This window comes from Halictus rubicundus, chromosome 1, assembly GCF_050948215.1.
Source record: "Halictus rubicundus isolate RS-2024b chromosome 1, iyHalRubi1_principal, whole genome shotgun sequence".
Lineage (NCBI taxonomy): Eukaryota > Metazoa > Arthropoda > Insecta > Hymenoptera > Halictidae > Halictus > Halictus rubicundus.
Genome location: NC_135149.1, coordinates 13,897,052 through 13,916,555, shown reverse-complemented (window position 1 = coordinate 13,916,555; position 19,504 = coordinate 13,897,052). Strand labels below are relative to the sequence as shown.

General features: G+C 36.4%; 1 protein-coding gene across 1 annotated transcript; it reads left to right on the top strand.

Annotated features, from left to right (window-relative positions):
* The first annotated feature begins 9,687 nt into the window (after window positions 1–9,687).
* On the top strand, window positions 9,688–10,807 carry LOC143361551 (uncharacterized). The gene is made up of 3 exons (XM_076801040.1): window positions 9,688–9,761; window positions 9,820–9,940; window positions 10,430–10,807. Exons 1-3 carry the CDS (start codon window positions 9,688–9,690, stop codon window positions 10,565–10,567), a joined length of 333 nt encoding a protein of 110 aa, XP_076657155.1. The 3' UTR covers window positions 10,568–10,807.
* Window positions 10,808–19,504: the final 8,697 nt, after the last annotated feature.

The following is a 19,504-nucleotide window of genomic DNA, read 5'->3' as shown; positions in this document are numbered from 1 at the left end:
TAAGAATTGTGTCACATATGTGATAAAATATAAATCTGATGTATTTTCTGCATTCAAGGATTTTGTTGCAAAAAGTGAGGCCCGTTTTATTTTAAAGATGGTTAATTTGTACACGAGATGAAAGAATATTGTGTGCAAAGAGGTATCAGTTTTCATTTAACAGTTCCACGAACACCTCAATTGAATGGTGTCTCCGAACGAATGGTTCGGACAATTACAGAAAAAGCACGTACGATGATAAACGGTGCTAGTTTAGATAAAGTGTTTTGGGGAGATGCTGTGCTTACTGCTACTTATATAATTAATTTGACCCCGACCCCGCCTTGAAAGAAAATAAAACTCCAGTCGAGTTGTGGCACGGTAAAAGGCCTAAATTAAGGTACTTAAAAATCTTTGGTTCAACCGTTTATGTTCATAATAAAGTTAGAAAAACCAAATTTGATGAAAAGTCATGGAAAGGACTTTTACTTGGTTATGAATCGAATGGTTATAAGGTATGGGATGTGGAAAATGAAAAATACGTTGTAGCTAGAGACGTAATTGTAGACGAAACGAATTTCTTAAAAACTCGACCAGGAACAAGACCTGTAAAGGTTGATGGAAACATCTATAATAAAACTGATGCATCTGACAAAAGGTAAAATCAGTGGAAATAGATGAATTGTTTTATAAATCTGATAATGATAAATCAGATGAATTGTTTTATAAATCTGATAATGATAAATCCGATGATCACAAGAGAAGCTTTTTGGTTAAAATCGTTAGCAGTTAGTATAAATATAAATATCTCAAAGCCAATCGTAATATTTGAAGACAATAATGGCTGTATAAGTATAGCAAATAATCCGAGTAATCACAAGAGATCGAAACATATAGATACCAAGTATCCTTTTTCCAGGGAACAAATACAGAAGGAGGTCATTAAATTAAAATTTATTTCTACAGAAAATCAAGTAGCTGACGTCTTAAAGAAACCATTGCCAGCACCTAAATTTAAGGAATTTAGAGCAAGGATGGACCTGGAATGAAAAAAAAGGAAACAGATTCAGTAATAATAGCAATAATATAGAAATAAGATTATAATGAATATAAAATTGTAATGTTGATAGTATAAGTTTTTTTTGCTCTGATTAGGTTTTTCTGGTTTTCCCTAATCCTAAGCAACAAATGTTGGACCATATGTAATTAGCCCCAGACGAAGCACAAGGAAGACATGTCTTTACTAAAATAATTGATTTATTTTGAGGGGGCGTGTTGGAATTTATTCCATCAATAGAACAAAATTAATCTGTTATTTCTTTAGAAGGAAGGATCGTTTGAATCGGCTTAATACTAGATTGCCGGATGAAAAAGAAATTATCTGGTCAGTTAGTGATTCATAATTCTATTAAAAACCAACATATGAGTTAAAAAAAATTATTTCAGTTTTTCTATAGCAATAAAATAGTAAATGAGTCAAATTGACTCGCCCCGGCAATCTAGTGTTAATGTGCTCGCGTAATAGTAGGCTCTATTATACTGTGTGGTTTGTATAATGCTGTAGTTACAAGGCCGAATTACGCGCACATTCCTAGTGTATTTTTGATAAGAGCATAATTTGTCGGAACTCATTGCCAGCGATAAGGGCCTCGTTCCTTCGACTCATGACGCCGGTACTGCGAAAATAAATGTTTCTCGTGCGAGACGATCAAATCGTAAGTTACATAATACAATTATTTAGATCTTCCCATTAGGACTCGACCGCTCAGATCTGCAATCCCACTTGCCATTTTGCAATCTCCTAATTTATCAAAGCTGCACGATAATAATGTTTGCACTGTGAGTCAATGTTTCGTAATTATGAACGATAAAACTTGATTATTTATGCACCTTTCATACGATAATACAACAAATTATGCAAACTTATTCACGTTTCCCACGGTCGTACCTTCATCTTTCGTTAAAGCTCTTGCTGAATGAGTTATTGTTTTGAGCATGTACATTTAGTAACATATAATTAGTTATACACGCAAGGACATAATTTGTATAAAGTAATTAAGGGCACCAAGTACATTGTTTTCAGTAGGTTTTCAATGGAGGATTTGACAAACGAGGAGGGAAACATACTTGTGTACAGATTCATTTTCATAAAGATTTGTGACAGTCGTTCCTCAACTATATAGGACTAAATTTCACAGAAGTATTATTTATTTTGTTTGTAGCAGACATAAATTACTAACATTTGGTAATTATACAATAGTATAATTTGGGCTTTACAAACTCATGTGGCTGTTTTTGATAATAAACAATTCATATTTAATTACACTTGTCATAAAAGTCTTTATCTGTTGAATTAAACCCAAAGATTACCTTTAAAAATGGTTAATTAAAATAAATACAGTATTGTAAAAGATAAGTTAGTAAAGTATAGAAAATTCCGAGAACAAGTGAGATAAATGAATGTAGCACATTCTGAAACTCGTATTAAATCATTAATATTATAAGTAGTTTTCGTAATTTACGTGCAATATTGTTAAACAAAGTGGGAAGTGTGCGAACAAGAACGATCTGCGATCTGTTACAAAAGGATACCGCAACGTGATGCCAAGACACATTGTATAACGCAGCGCGAGGTAAATAACGTTGCAATGCGTTTCCTTTGTAAATGCATTCTAATTCTGGATACAAATTGGTGCTTTTAGCGACATTAAAATGGCCCCATTAATCGTGTACTTGATATATCTCATGTACCCGGGCGTGCATAGTAATGACATACAGATATAAATTTACGTTCGCGCCGAAGAAACGCCGCGTAATTTATAATACGAATTATTGTGCATGTTGAAAATGATGAAATAAATTTAACGGATTGCTCTATGATGCTTTGTGTTACAGCGAAAGTTGTTATGGTTTTAGAACTCCAGGTCCATACGGGATTAATATTTCAATTCCATTTTGTAGCTAACGCGATATACAAATGCACTCTGCTTATCTAGGAAATAACATAATTTGTTAATGAACATGATAATATGAACTGCTATGTACAATACATCGTACCTTCTCAAGCAATTATTTTTTCTATTTTAAAGTAATTAGTTGTTAGTCGATTTGGATTGCAAATGTGAAAAATAACGAAGACTACATAATAAGCAAATTTTGTAGTGTACGTTTATTAACAACAAATTCTACGCAATCGTATTTCCTATAATTTCAGGGAATTCCCTAGCTAGTGATAAGAAAATGTATGTTTACTTAGATGTAGACGTTTATCTATTTTTGTACGTCAACAACATTGCTATCGCTCTTGATTAAAGATACAGTGTTGCACAAACTGGAGATATTTGTTATTCGCATGTAGCATTATACGTTGTTGTCTGTCATCTAATGGATATTCATTCGTGCATTCCTATGGAAATTGAATTATTTACTTATATGTATATAATTTACTGATTAATAATGGATTGATTGATAATTAATGATTTTATAGAATAATATATTTTATAATTTACAATATACTTATATTTGTATAGAGTATCAAAGTTTTATTTATAAAGTTTTTATAATAGGAAGAATGAACAATGTGCACTGATTACGTGATAGCAATCTCAGGGGATCAGATGTGTAGTCTCGATGTCGTCAATATGTCGACATTCGTCCTGAAGGGCATAATCATTGAAATATTCAATAATTAGAATTTTAAACAAGAATACAGAGTTATTTCACAACGCGAGGTATCTACGTTTCCTAGTAAAAGTGATTTACTTCAGAATCAGAAATGTGGCTTTCGGTCGGTTCTTCCACGACTTTTTTCGCCGCTATGTAACAGCCCGTTCGCAAGAACAGTTAATGCGGTCCAACGAAAGTCCTTTAATCACTATTTATTTGACGAGTAGCTGGAGCCGGGCACCGGCCGTCGCGTCCGGCTCTGCATTTAAATGCGATCAATCTGCAACAGCAAAAACTATTCTTTCCTGCTCGGGGTGTCGGTCGAAGCACCTACCACTAGTTTAATTAAAAGTAGTTACCGGGAACGCTTGAGTCAATTCAAACAGAAACTTTAATCACTTTACGACTCCGTGGATGCTGAAAGAAAGTTGCGATCTTTGATCAATCCTACAGAAAAGTTCCGTTTCGTCACTTGCACCTTCCTGTTCGATGCCGACGCGGGCCGTTGGGGGTGGGAGAGGGTAAATTTCATTAATGCTGGCGAGGTTGAGAATTTGACGTTTTCCGTGGTTTGGACCACCGTGCGACGCGACGCCGACGTTTAGCGTCTCTGCGAGCAACAGCCGGGAACTGGTGGTCTCTTTAATCGCGCAAAGACAAAACGGGCTTGTATTATCGACTCGTACAAGAGATGCAGCGTGTCGCTCGTTACAGTATAATTAGCACGCGGTGCCGTACATTTTCGAGTGCGGAGGGTGGAGCGTTGTTGCCCGTGTACCGCTGGGCCGAGCTACAACGTGCAATATCATGCCAGGTGAAAATGTTATGTCTACCTCCCGGCTCTCATCTTACTTTTCACATGCTAATACAGCCCCCGGCTTTGTTAATTTTTTGAGTAGCGCGCGTCCGGCGCCTCGTAAATTTCCTTTGAACGCGTAATTACTCGTTTGGGAAACCCGCTCGTATATCGCACCCTCTAAGCACTGCCGCCATTTCCTCAGAAATTATTTCCCACGTTCGCTGCCATCGTTTGTTTCGCTAACAGACTGCGTAGTTGCACTATTTCATTAGATTCAACACGCGCCTTTTATAAAACACCAAGGATACTTTTTTCCAAGGAAAGGGCATAGATTCCTGGAAATTATGCAGCACGTAACACTCCTCTGGCGAAAAGTATTTGATCGAACAAATGAAACGTCTGTCGATACAACTAGACTGCGAATTCGATATTTGTGACAGAAATGAATACAGGAAATTCTCGATATTTGTCAACGAGACGGGTCTTGCCGGTGTCGTATATCGTCCAGGAGACATACACGAGCGGTGTTATGTTTACACTCCTCGGTGTCCGAGGCCTCCCGAGCTACGTGGCCCCTCACGGGGTATACCCCACGGTAGTGGGGATAATTTCGCGACATTTATCATCCAGGTCTTGGCGACATATATAGGGAAATCACTGTATACAATGCTACAAGAACATTGGGAAAAATTTTAGAATGAATTGACTTATGAAAATTATTCCCAGAAATTTTTTTATTTAATTTCTGTTACTTAGAAATGACTCACAGAATTTGATTTTGCATACAGTTATGAGAATTAGCTATAACCTGGTTTAAGAGTTGTATCAATGCATATAGTTGTTACGTTGCCTTTTGTTATGAGCGTATTGGTATTTTTTTAGCGAATAAATTTCTTAGTTTATTTATCAAATAGCTTCACGAAATTTTATGATATTAAACAACGATTAGAATTTTCTGCGAGATGAGAACAAGGAAAAAGGGATAAAAATATTATTTACGGTTAATGTATGAAGTTTGCCAATTTGTTGTACTAGAATTTGATTTTTCGTCCATTTTGAAATAGTGATTTACCTACGAACATTGGAACACATGTAGCGTGTTTTCTATTATATGGCTGTCTCTTTTGTTTTATTTCCCCTGTTACGTTTTTCGATGTACGAAGATTGTATCGAATGCCTTTGAAAGGATTCGGATTGGGGAAACTCGTAACTGAAAATTCGTGAAAACCTATAGATTTTTTTATCCCACAAAAATATTCAAAGCGACAAGGCTAGATAACGATCTACGGAGGACGTGAAAGACGATATTGTAATTGACCGAATATACAGTACATAAATAATAAAAGATCTATGTACGACAGATTTTAATTGTTCAAAAAGATCTACTCGATGATCGAAAAAGAAATTATTTTAAGCCCGCTTTTCTTTGGATATCAAAGTTATCAGTATCTATTTTAAGTGCTATATTATATAATTATTATATAAGAGGATAAGGTATTTTTAAAAATTTGTATAAAAATCAGTGAACACTTTATTGTATTGTTATCCTACCGTAGTGTGTTGTAGGTTTTTGTAAACTCTTACAAAATATTTTATAATTTTAACCTGAGTTATAAATCTAATTGGGTAAGATCTAAAGAATGTGGTCTGTCCAATATATCCCTCCTTGTCTTGTGTAGCATTTTTAATTTATTAATAATTTTATGAACAATTGCATTGTTTGGGATACAAAGATTCAGTCCGTAAATTTCATTCCGATTTCGTGATACTTAAATGTTCACGACATTATCGCTTTGCACGAAGTTTCCCAGCGTAAGCGTGTCCCTCCAAAAAATTATGCTAACGTTTCACTACCACTGCAGCTTCACGAGAGGATTGAATAACACACCGACACTGTTGTGTACTGCATGGTGTTTCACTGTTAATGCGGACCCTGTTCACGTTCCGGATCAATGGTCACCCACCAGAGATTTTAATTGGCGACCTGATAAAAGGACAGGTTTACACACGAAATTCTCAACTGTGAGAACGGCAGTGATGCCGGCTCGTGGAAGCCTCAAATCTCCGATTAGGAAACTAACCCTACGGTGCGGCCATTTTATAGCAAGTACTCTTCATATTTAACCCTTGCTCGCCGGAATTAGGTCACTTTGACCCGGCTGTTGCAGCACTCGACTACTCAGGATGCGGTTCTTGTCGTTTTATCACAAACAATACAATTAAAATATCTACCGTAACAGAACACGGGCGGGGCATTTTTTAAAAAAGAATGCTATACATTCGGACAAACCAAGGTCCAAGCGAAATTGGCGATAATTTATTGAATCTACGAATTCCAAAAGAAGAAATTGTATTTCCCGCCAATTCAGCAGACATTGCACCGTCAGATTTCTACCTCTTTCGCTCTTTGCGAAACAGTGTAAATCAGTTCCGTTCATAGCCGCCAGACGAGGGGAGGGAGCACGAATGGAGGGAAAAAAGTTACCCTCCCTCTCTCTGCCAGTACCAGGTTAGTCACGCGACATTGTGACACAGACAGGACAGAGATGGAACGCGTCACGTGACTGGGCCGTGGCGGAAGCATGGGGGAACAGCGCGGTAGAAGGGGAAATTAGAGTGGGGGAACAAGTCCCGATCTGGCGACTGTGGCCCATTCAGCTATCGCCCGTGCGGGCAGAGAATTTGGTCCCACGGGCATAAGCGATTTAGCGGGCGCCGTTGCCCGCCGCACAGTGGGCAATTTGGACGAAATCGGATTCAAAATCAAAGAACTTTCGATAGAAATGAGGTAGAGCGATGAAATTTTTTTTAAATGAAAGCTGAAACTTTGTAGAATATGGGAAAAATAGGGAGATTATTACCATCCAATCATTTCAACGAAAAAATGACTTCATTAGTTTTTGTCACAAAAATCTATTTTTTGCAAAATCCTGAGGTCGTAGACAAATTTGAGACCAGATTTGAAATCAGCGTGAAAAAATCTATGGGAAATGATGTATAGCATGTTAAAAAAAATTTTTTTCCGTGCGTGGTATTGGAAAAACCATAATTTTCTTGAAATTGTGCAAGTTTAACGAATTTTCTCGAGGTTAAAAAACGTTCGGACCACAATCTCTCTATTTTTCCCATATTCTACTAAGTTTCAGCTTTCATTTAAAAAAAATTTCATCGCTCTACCTCATTCCTATCGAAAGTTCCTTGATTTTGAATCCGATTTCGTCCAAATTGCCCACTGTGCGCCGCAAGGCTTGCCGAACGGGACTGGCGCGTAAATGGACAAAATTTGACGTCTTCAGAAGCTTTGAAAACTCGGCCAGTGTTTATAAAAAAAGTTGTACGAAAGCTACCAGAGTGTTGGCAAACGGTCATAGGAAACGATAGTAACCACTTAATCGACTGTAAAATTTTTTTGTGGCGAAGAGAAAATGAAAAGCAAACAGAAAATCGTATCAAGACGTTTGCAGTGACTGGGGATGGAGAGTAGCATGATCCCCTTGGTTAGCTCTGTGGCCGATTTTGAACAGAGTCGATCTCCTCCACGCAAGCCGGTCATCTCGGCAGCCTGTGCCGAGCACATTGTCTACGTGCCGTTAATTCGGTCGCTGGCCGGCACGTGGATTTTATGTGACTTTGCTCGCGCTATTACCGCACGCCAGAAATCTGCGATTACCGTGGCCGATCGTTAGGGCCGGCGTCCACTCGTCCGCACAATTGACTCTCTCTCTCTCTCTCTCTGTTTCTCTCTCTCTCCACCTCTCTTCCCCCGTTTCCGCTTTCGTTCGCTCCTGCTACTGTATTCCTGGTACCGTTTATAATCATTCGAGCGATAGCGGAGTCTAAGGTCACCGGTACAGTTATCCTTTCGGTTCTCAAAAGATGGACGCGTCCCTAATATTTTTATACACGGTGGAAACCCTCAGTCGCTGCGCGAATCTTCGTGACCGGCTAACTTTAGGCGCGTGACTATCGAAAATCAATGCTTCGGAAATAGAATGAATTTGTTAACACACACTCGACTAGCATTTTCTACCTATTCGTCTTCCTGTTCTTTCGTATATTTTCTAACAAATTATGAGCTCTTCTTTCGTTGATATCAAATTACACGCTCTGCCGTTCAAAGTCATAGTAAAGGTCAATTCACACTATACGGCACGGGCCGGCACGACAAAACATTGAAACACGCGTTTTAAATGGAATGGGTGAAAATGCCAATCTAGGCGGACAAAATTATTTCAGCATTATTTTAACCCTTAGCACTCGAATGGCGACTGTAAGGCGCCACTAAAAATTGCTGTATCATTATTCAAAATATTTTTTACATTATCAAATTTGTTTGTATTTAATAAATTACTAAACATTTCAGTACTCTACGAGTAAATGGCACCATTTTCGTATGTACAGTATGAAAAAATATATATATAGAAGGGAAATATTCTAGGTCGGAAGAAATGTTTCGTTTCGAGTGCAAAGGGTTAAGACTTGAAGTCATAGTCAAATAGGTCATTGGATTGTTGTTGACGTCAGCTACAACGATATGTAATAACAAAAACATAGTGGCAATTAAAAAATTAAGGTGACCATAATGTTTTATTAAAAAAAAGTGTTTTTTAATTTTTTTCTCTGGGGGCTTATAGACCACTGAATATCGATTAACTTTTGTTCGAAACACTTTTTTGTCAGAATCACGCCCCGTCGTTTAGTCACTAGAAAACTGAAAAATCTTTTAGGAGATAAGGTTGAGAAATGTTGATGCTCCGTAATGTTCGTAGTGGATATGAATATGATATTATTGTCGCAATCGTTTCTTGCTCAACCGGAAGGAGATTTTCGTCAGAACAGAACGAAAACTTCTACATCGATTTCGGAAGTTAGCTTAATTGCTTGCAGACCTTTGCAGATGACTATACATAAAAACTATTCAAGACAGTCTAAAGAAATGGTAGACACAAAAATTAGAGCAGATCCGTTCGGATCTGAGAATTGCGAGACGATTCTGTTTCAATAGTATAACTAGAATCAATATAATAGTCTAATGAAAATTAAGTTATTACTACTATAAAAACTGACGAAAGGAGTTTTCAAACCAAATGCAGTAATGTATATACTTACCTTTCGATAGTATATTCACAAAACTATTCAAAATATCACAAAATAATAAGGTATTCAACGAAACGCACAGCAGGACGCACGAAAAGATACTGACGTAGACGGAAAAAATTTTCCGCTTTCGCACCAAGTTCGCGATGCATACGGGAAAACCCAAATGTCTATTATTGTTTTATGACAGGCAGGTAGTTACCGACTACCTGGGACGCAGGTAAAACAAAAATGTTCCGATTCTAAGGACATTTAATTTTTGTATTATTCCTCGCTAGAGAATTGCAAAACATTGAAACATGCGTTTTAGATGGAACCGTTCACACTTGTACTGCACGGATTGGCACGGACCGTCAACGTTATCCCGAAGAACTGCGTTGTTTTAGCAGAGTGAGAAAGGTAAGAGCTAGTTCCTCGTCGCTGTCCGATCCGCTCATTTTGACTGTGATCAGTGTAGGCAAAAAGCATAAACTGTCGTGCCGGTGCCGGTCCGTTCTGTTAACGGTACGTGACGGTCCGTGTCGTATAGTGTGAATCGACCTTTACACAGCAGAATATTTAGAGACTTCGCGATTAACCTCTGTTGAATAGTTATCATAAGAGTCGGGGGAATAACTAATAATTATTCTCTCAATTTAACATTAGAATCAACATTAGAACTACCAGAGAAGTCAAAATGGCTCACTTTGGATTTTTGATTTTACAATTATTAATTAAATAAACTGACTTCCATACTTTATTCAGAACATTGATTTATTTACGCGCATACTACGGCGACAACCAAATCTCAACAGATTCATTTTTCTTATACAAGAAAGTCAAATTCAGCGACCATTGTCGGTCGACACTCCTCGTGTTAATACATCGCACTACTTTCCCATATACCAGGCTCGAGTGACGGTGTTTGTTGTTACTTTATATCGTCATCACATTACGGAATTAATGGATTACTCGTCGGCGCGCAGTGAGCATTTCATCGAGAAGAACTTCCAAGGGAGTTCATTTCAGTGGAAACGAGTGACATAATTTTCAAGGCGACCTGTTTCGACGGCGCGTCGTGCCGTCTGTTTTACCGAGCAAGTTGAACCGATCAGATTTATAAAAAGAAGAAACTGCACTCTCGCGTTCCACGTATTATCACGTACGTAATCCCTGTTCGCTTTATCCAACGCGCCAGTTGTTCTTCATTTGCGCCTCGTCGAAGCAAATGACTCGATGAAACTCAGATCGTCGACATGGTTTGCTCAGTTTCGTGGATTCGAAGCGCGAGGGGGGGGGGGGGGGGAGAGAGAGAGAGAGAGAGAGAGAGAGAGAGAGAGAGAGAGAGAGAGAGAGAGAGAAAAACGAGTCTCATTAGCTGCCTCGAGCTTGACATTTTCCGGTCGAATCGATCGACAACAGAAATGGCCTCTCATACATTCCGTTGAAAATCGGGAGTTCTCTCGATTGAGAAAAATCTTAGCCTCTCGAATACCGGTGTAACCTATTTGTTCTTCGAAACTCCTGGGCGGAAAAAAAGCGAAATACTTTTTTTTCAGGTCACCGATAAAACAAAAATAGACTCTCACTCGCGGCACGTCCTTCGATTCTTTGCATTTTTCGATGTGTGCCTATTCTACCGAGACTTAAATAGATCTTTTTAATATATACGTCGGAAATGACAATTTTTTACTAAGAAATCAACGAATAGAAAATAATAACATTTTATCACATTTATTGTGTTTTTATTGATACCCAGGAGGCTATAGACTATATATCTTCTTCGTTTTTTAATCAAATTTTGTATCGTTGGATGAAAAATGTTAAAGGCACAGCATAATTAATTTGCAAAGAAAAATACATGAATATAAAAAATTTTATTGTACATTTTCGATTTAGTTTTTAATATACGATCACCCCCTTTTCTGGTACTGATCACCCTGTATTTTAATCAGTTAATTTTTCAATTTTTGTAGAAGATGCTGACGATCTCGAAAGAATTCGGGAAAGACATTCATTCTATCGATGCCATTTGAATTGTGCTTTAAATATTTTTCGTACTGTAAAGTCAAAGTGGGTATTAGGTGTTCTCGTTCGTCTGGAACATCCTGTATAACCAACGCAATTACCATGCATGAATATTATAGGCGGGAAACTGAAATTTAAGGAAATGGAACGTTGCACCGAAAGACAATTTATGTCCGGGAAAATTCATGATTCCCGACACTGCGCGCCGTTCTTAAGTGTCGTTGATAGGTTTAAAGCGTTCGAACGGGAATAGAACGGAGAAATTTAATTAAGTAGGAGGGTGAAAATAGGAATGGTACTTTGATGTTCCTAACATTACTTTAATGTATATTTGTGACAGACATTACATTGCATAATAACTAGTACGAATTCTGTTTTACAATTTGCAAACATTTGCGATAAACATTTTCGAACAATCGTGAGAGCATTTAATTTTTTCAAAAGAGTACTAAATCTCAAGCTTTAGCAATTTGAAGTTTTCTTCTTTTTATTGCAATCTTTTAGAAATAAAAAATTATTTTGCACGATTAACTGTTTAATTGACGCACAGAGAAAATCTCTTCTTTCCAATTTATTAAGTATTTTTCTATTTTAAGTTTTCTATATAATTCTATATTTGTCGATCAACAATTGTGTTAGTATCGTAAATAGATGCAAAAGTTTTCTACGTTGCAAATAGTATTTTGCATTTCCGTTGATGGCACTTTGTATAACGTTTACTACCTGTACAGGTCCTATTAATTGATATTCATTGATATCATTTTATGCCGGCTATCTTTTATTAAATATCGGATTTTCTTCCACATTATAAAAGTTCATTTGAGCCCATTGAAATTAGCTTGATTGAGCAATTTCGAAATAATGACGCGCTGCAGTAAAATGTGACACGATTACGGCTACGTAACGTGTCCAAAATAAATTCACGCGAGAGACGATATTATAAAACATTGATTTACATTTTTGCAAATTTATTCCATTACGTCGGAGTTATTGGCACAGCCAAAATTCAGTGGATCGCCAAAATACACACATACACACTTTTAAATGTGTGTGTTGCATTCGCAGTGTCATTTTAAATTTTGGGTTGGCCAACAAATTTACAGGCAAGCTCTACTTCAATAAATTTAAATAAATATAAGTGTTGTCTATTTCATTCGAAAACGTTCTGTCATCTTGGAGAGCCTCCATTTTCTTCTAATACTTATTTCTGCAAATAATTCATCGATAGACTAAAGCGAAAACCTTTATACATTTATAGCGTGTACAAACTTATAAAATACAAGAAAGTTTGTACATTATTAAAAAAAAATATATCAATTTCAGTTTACGTTTTCTGCAATTTAAATTTTAATCGACGAAAGAGACTTTTCTCCAATTTAATTTCTAATAATAAATATCCTATGAAAATCTATTAATTACAGTCAGACTTTTGCGTTTCTTGAAAGAATTTCATTTCTGTGACATAATGCCACGGTTTGTTATCTTACTGCTTCGTTATGAATAATGTCGATCAATGCACAAGTTTCCCAGCTCAGTGTCAAGGAAGATTTATAGGTATTGCGGTGCTTCAGAGTCTGAATCTGATCTTTGTTCTGTGATATTTCATTTCATTCGGTTATCTTTTTTGAAATAGTCACTCCTGTTACGGTGATAAAGTATCGAACCGCGACTCGATCTCTTCAGCTTCAGATATTGTCATTTTTCTTTGTCTACTATACACAAAGGAATTTCGGTAACCAAAAATTCCATTTTCCTAACTTCATAAACCAACGACAATTTTTATTCAGTTAGTCTATTCTCTTTCATTATATTTTGCTTCTTTACACTGACAAAATCTTTCATTCTCTGCAAGAATACTAACATTTTTCGCTTGGTCTCAACTGGACAGTACAACGTCAAAGTCAAAGGGTTAACATTTTCGTCTGTAACTTAGGGAACGGTGTACAATAAATGAAGACAACGGCACGTCGGAAAGGGATCGCGGGGCCCCGACAAAGTAATTCGAAGGAAACCGTGCGTTTCTATCGGCTCATCTGCAGCCGTTGCGGAATATAGACATTAGAGGATCATTTATCTTACTTACGCGTTGGCCGATGAGCCTGACCCATTACAGTCGCCCAGGGACTAAAATTTCTCTATCCCGATCTAGTTTCTTCTAACATGCCGAGTTTCCACCTTTGGAGATCAATATTCATTAGGCGCAGCCTCCCTTCCACGGTCGGCCAGGCTATTCTCGTTCTGCGCGCATCGGCTAATGTTTAGAAGCTTTGATTGACCGATCTCCTTGTGGATAGAACGCAAATTAATCGTGTTAGCCGTGCAACTACGTTTGCCTGTCGTGACTACGATAAGTAATCTCCTACAAGCGAATCATTCCCAAACACTAATTTTCCCCTGATCAATGCCGGGCTGGCTCGAACTTTTTAACACCGACAAATCGTCGTCCTACGATAAAGCAGTTTTACAGCGGTGAAATCTCCCTTTTTAATACAGGTCATTTTAACTTTGTTAAATTATTAATTAATTTTAACTTTATTTAATGAATAAAGTAAGAAATTTATTTGTTAAAAAAATACCAATAAGTTCATAGCAAAAGGCAACGCAGAAAAGGCATTATACGCATTGATACAACTCTTAAACCAGGTTATAGCTAACTCTCATAATTTTATGCAAAAAATAAACATTCCGTGAACCATTTCTACGAAACAGAAATTAAACAAACAATTTTCTACGAATAATTTTCTTAAGTCGATTCTTTCTTAAATGTTTCCCAATGTCTTCGCAACTTTGTATACAATGATTTTTCTATATATGTCGCCAAAACCTGGGTGATAAATGACACGGAATTATCCCCACTACCGTGTTGTTGACATAAACCGAGAATTCACAGTATTGCCATTTCTTCATGACCAGTATAATCGTCAAAAACAGCTAACTGGTTAAATGTGTGTTGATATGACTGTATAAAAATTTATTTAAGTCTAGCGATTGCAGTCTACATATAATCTTCATTTATTATTCAATATCTCATTGCAAGGATTAAAATAATTTCACCCTTGTTTATGACCCCTGGTTGATAACGGTATTGCTAAAAAGTTTCCTCGGTGTGTAATCATTTATTATTGTCACCACATCTTTTTATTATGCAGCTTCACGTTGTGAAATGTAACGTAAGAGGGATGTGCTTGTTTAAGAAAAGTATGCAAATCTTTTTAACTCTGAGTCTCGTATGTATGTTTACCGATAATTAAGCAACATTTCAAAACTTTGTGATCCTTTTCTAACGTCCTTAATAAAAAAGAAGGGGTGGAAGAAACGAGGGTAAGGATATGCAGATAAGTGGAACAGTTGTTAGCTGAAGCAAATGAAAAAAGAAAATGAGAGTGTATGGTAGGAGGGGAAGCAGTTACGAGGCAGAAAATTGCTTCCAACTTACACCATTCTTTCAAACTAGCTACGAATAAATCGAATTTTACACAATACGAATAAAAAAAAAATTGTATCTGATGTGCGGTATTGGTAGCTTCAATGTAATGATAAGATAATGCATATTTTCTCGTAAGGAGAACATGCATTAGGAGGAATTCAAAATATTTTCTCTGTTTGCAATATTAAACTTATAAATTATTACGGGTTCTTATGCGAAGTAAAAATTGTCTGCATCAATTATAGCAAGACACAGGAGCTACATCTCTTTCTTTTACTAATAACGAGTGAAAGGTAGTAATACAATTTATAATTTAGCATTTTAAATGTTTTCACTGTTTTGCATTTGATCTACTCATTTTTGTCATACATAAATTCAGAAAATCCTTAATCTATCCTATATATACATTGTAAACAAACAATAAATTTTTAAGCAAGTTATGAATATTTGCTTTTAAGTATTAATACACTGATGAATTTCATATGTATATCTCCTTTTCCTCGATCAATATTAGTTTGTACTTAATAAATACTGTTTACGAGTTCATCTGCAATATTTGAAATTGTTGGTGGAATGGCCTAATAAAGAGTGACCAAAGCTAAAAGTCAATCGAAATTGCAGTAATTTTATCGTTATGGAACAATTAAATCGCATCGGCGATTAAACAGATGAAAATTTGGCAATATTTCGGTGATTAATGGTGGTAATTAATATGATCAGGTTACATTAATTTCCAAGTATGATATTACGAGTATTCACTTTGAAAACACGTTCAATATGTATTACTGCATTTATTTGGAACATAGTTCCTACTTAAATAAGTTAATTTGCAACTTTGTGTGGGTATATTGTATTTTATATTGAATGCTATAATGGAACGGAATGTTTAATGTTAATGATAAAACACTTAATTAATATATTTTATTTTATACTTGCCCTCAAGCTCTTAAATATATTACTTCACTTTTATTCTTCAATTTCAAATTGAGCTTAATTCAAATTTCTTAAATCTGTCAATTTCAAATTTTGCTTAATTTAAATTTCTTAAATCTATGAAAAAACGTACGTTCACATAAATATTCGCTATCTACAAATCAGTGTAACTACATACTCTGCACTACAACTTTTATAAAAGTTGTCTCAGCGTTTGAATCTGAATCATTCCCTTAACGGATAAAAACAGAAATTAACTATTACAGTGAAACAAAAGCTTCAAAGTGGATTTACCGGGGAAGTGAGTTTTCACGAAAATACGAGGAATATTGAATGTATAATAAAGTTATTGTTTCATTTTCATTTCGATAAAACTGTTAATGACAGAAATAAATTTCCATTTATTGAAGTTTTTACGTATCAAGCGCCGTAGCGGAAACACGAATTTGCATCCAAACTCTTAGTATGATGTATACATACCTATAAAGCAACTTTATGAGTAAGCATGCTATAACGGCTTATCGAGCTTGAAAAGTATAATTAAAATTATAAGAGCTTAAAATCTACAATACAGCACATTGTTATGAGAAAAGAGTTGTATTATGGAAACAGGAAGCCGTGGAGAGTATTAATTGTCAGATGCTGCATATAATAAATAATAATCCACGTAAAGAAACTTTTAATGTTATGAAATAACAGGGGGAACTATCAATTGCAATACGATGAGAATAAAAATCTGACTGAAACATGACTGATCTCAGGTTAACTGAACATCGAATTCTTGCTACTAAAATGAAGATCGACAGCTTCCTGCGTTCATTTAATAGGACATCGCGAGAATGGTTACGGTTACGTTCGCCGAATCGACGATAACATCGGCGTGATGATCCATTGAGAAGACTTACCTCGGGATTGAAATGGGAAAGTGGGGGGAAAAAAATAATAATAGGAAGAAGGTAGAAGATTATCTTACAAAGAGATCGGCTAGCCTGCTGATACCCGATTCTGTTCGCAGCCATCACCAGAACCCGTTTCCGGTATATTCGATTTCCTGCACGCGAGTCAGGAGGAAATTGATTCGAACGATGCGCCCTCGTCGTTCCTACATTTCAAAGTTAGGCTTGAAAAACGGGTCTAGGGAAAAAGTAAATTAAAGTTCAACGCCGAACGAGCCGCCCGCAGCATCATTTCGTTTTTCACTTGCGTTAAACGTTTCGTTAAAAACAAAATCGTTCAAACTTCGACTAATGTGCCGACGCGCAGCTGATTGCTCGTTTCTCGTAATTATTTGAGGTTCATCCATTAGTCGCGCAAACCAATTCGTCTCGTTATTTCATCATTCATTTCACATCGTTATCGTTCATTCGGAATCCGTTCGTTTCCATTATAATCTTTTCAAAGACACAGTTTAACCATTTTTTTTTTACGTCAGTATTAAAAATATATTGCAAATTCACTTCGTTTTTCATTGTAGATTTCCTCTGTCAAGCTATGGATGCGTAACATGTTACGACGAATTTTTATATACAAGTAGTTTTTCCTCGATAAATACGTATAAATTAGCGTTGAGAAATTATTGAGCATTGTTGATACATAACGAAATAAAACCAATACACGAGTTATTAAGTGAAATTTTATTTATTTTATTCATTTCAAACAAATTGTAATGGTACCAATGTACATTTCACGTACACAATGAATAAATAAAAACAGTGTATCGCGTTTGCAATCTGTGTACAAATAACTGTTCCACGAATCTGTTCTCCGTTAACATCAGAAGATTTTTTGTTGGAAAGGGAATATTATTCAATAACTTTCATGGCGAAAGTGTGCGAATTAATTTCACGCTGAGGCCAAGATAGTGTGAATTTTTTGTATGCACATGGGAAATTTAGCCGCGAACGCACCCCGCCACTATACTCCGTTGGCTCTCAACAAGCTTTCACCCGAATATTTCAAATTAATCTTACAGAGCCGAGTACCAAATTCCGTGTCGGTATAGTCGACCCAGCAAAGTGGCGTATTTTATTTCACAAATTTTTATCGATACCCGCGAAAAGCAATTCACAGCTCGAGTAAGTAACGTGGGCGACACGGCTCCCTTTTTCTGTCCATTTTTCAATTTGTCAGGCTTTCAAAAGGAATTTTTAAATACGCGAACCGTGCGTGTCCCAGTGCTTTTTATTGGCTCTTTTTGTGTGCTAAAACTTTATCGGATAGAATGTTTTGTACGTAGTCCCCGACGAAAATTCGCAAGGTTAAAAATGTGCAAAGTGACCGTGGGCGCATCTTACGATTAGTTCAACGTAGAAGGGACAAACGTTGGTGATAGTAATTTTCGTGCATTTTGTTGCTCTGTACAGTAACGTTCATAAATACTGGCTATATTTGGTATTGCTTTTTGTGAGTAATTTTGGAAGCATTTATTCTCCTTAACATTTGACTTAGCAGCGAATAACTCCGCCATTTTGAAATATTTTGTTCAGGAAAAAATGGAGGATATAGTTAACAGCTATTTTAATATCACTGAAAAAAATGGAATTTTCACTTATTAATTACCCTTTAAAAGAATTCCCCAAAGTGGGAAATGGGGAGTTTAAATGGCTGACTACTGGAGCAATTACCTTATTCACATTAAGGGGACCCATATGTAATCCATCTTTGGTACAAAAATATGAAGAAAACTATGTCGTCGCGGAAACAGCTGATTCTGTATAGCGTTGGCATTTTGATAACGAAGGCGAAAATGTCATCGATGAACGTGTTTAAAAATTTATAAGACATCATGCGCCATGCAAGATGCGCCACGCTCTTTAATTTATAATTAATAAATAATTGCGGTGTCATTAGATCCATATGTAATCAATTATTTTTAAATCTAAAAAAAAACTTTGTAGTAAATTCAACTTTTTATTTCTTAATTTATTATATAATCTCCATCATTATCAAGGACAGTTTGCCATCTTTCCTGCAAATTTTCAATCCCCCTCTTATACAAATCCAGAATTAGTGAAGTAAAATATGACTCAAGGTGCCTCCCTACATCTTCTACGGAAGTGAATGTATTATTTCCTAAATAATGTTCCAGAGATCTAAAAAGATGGTAGTTAGAGGGAGCAATATTCGGGGAGTACGGGGGGTGCGGTAAAACTTCCCATTGCAATTCTTTGATTTTTTCCTGAGTAAGTTTCGCTGTATGGGGCCAGGCATTGTTAATTTGCAGTATTACACCTTTTCTGTGGACTCAAGAGATCTTTTCAACAACTCAAAATGAATTATGCCACGACAGTCCCACCAAATGCACAGTAACACCTTTCTAAGTGATAAGCTAGGTTTAGGGGTTGATGTTACGGTTTGATTTGCAGAAAGCCATTGCTTGGAACGCTTTATGTTATCATAAAGAATCCATTTTTCATTTCCGGTAACGATTCTGCTATGAAATGGATCTCTACGACATCTGGACAGCAATGAAGTGCAAATTGATCGACGAATATTCTTGTTTGTCTCAGATACTTGATGCGGTACCCATATTCCTTGCCTACATGCCTTTCCCATTTCGTATAGGTGCCTTTGTTAACCATGTGTACCCAAGGCTT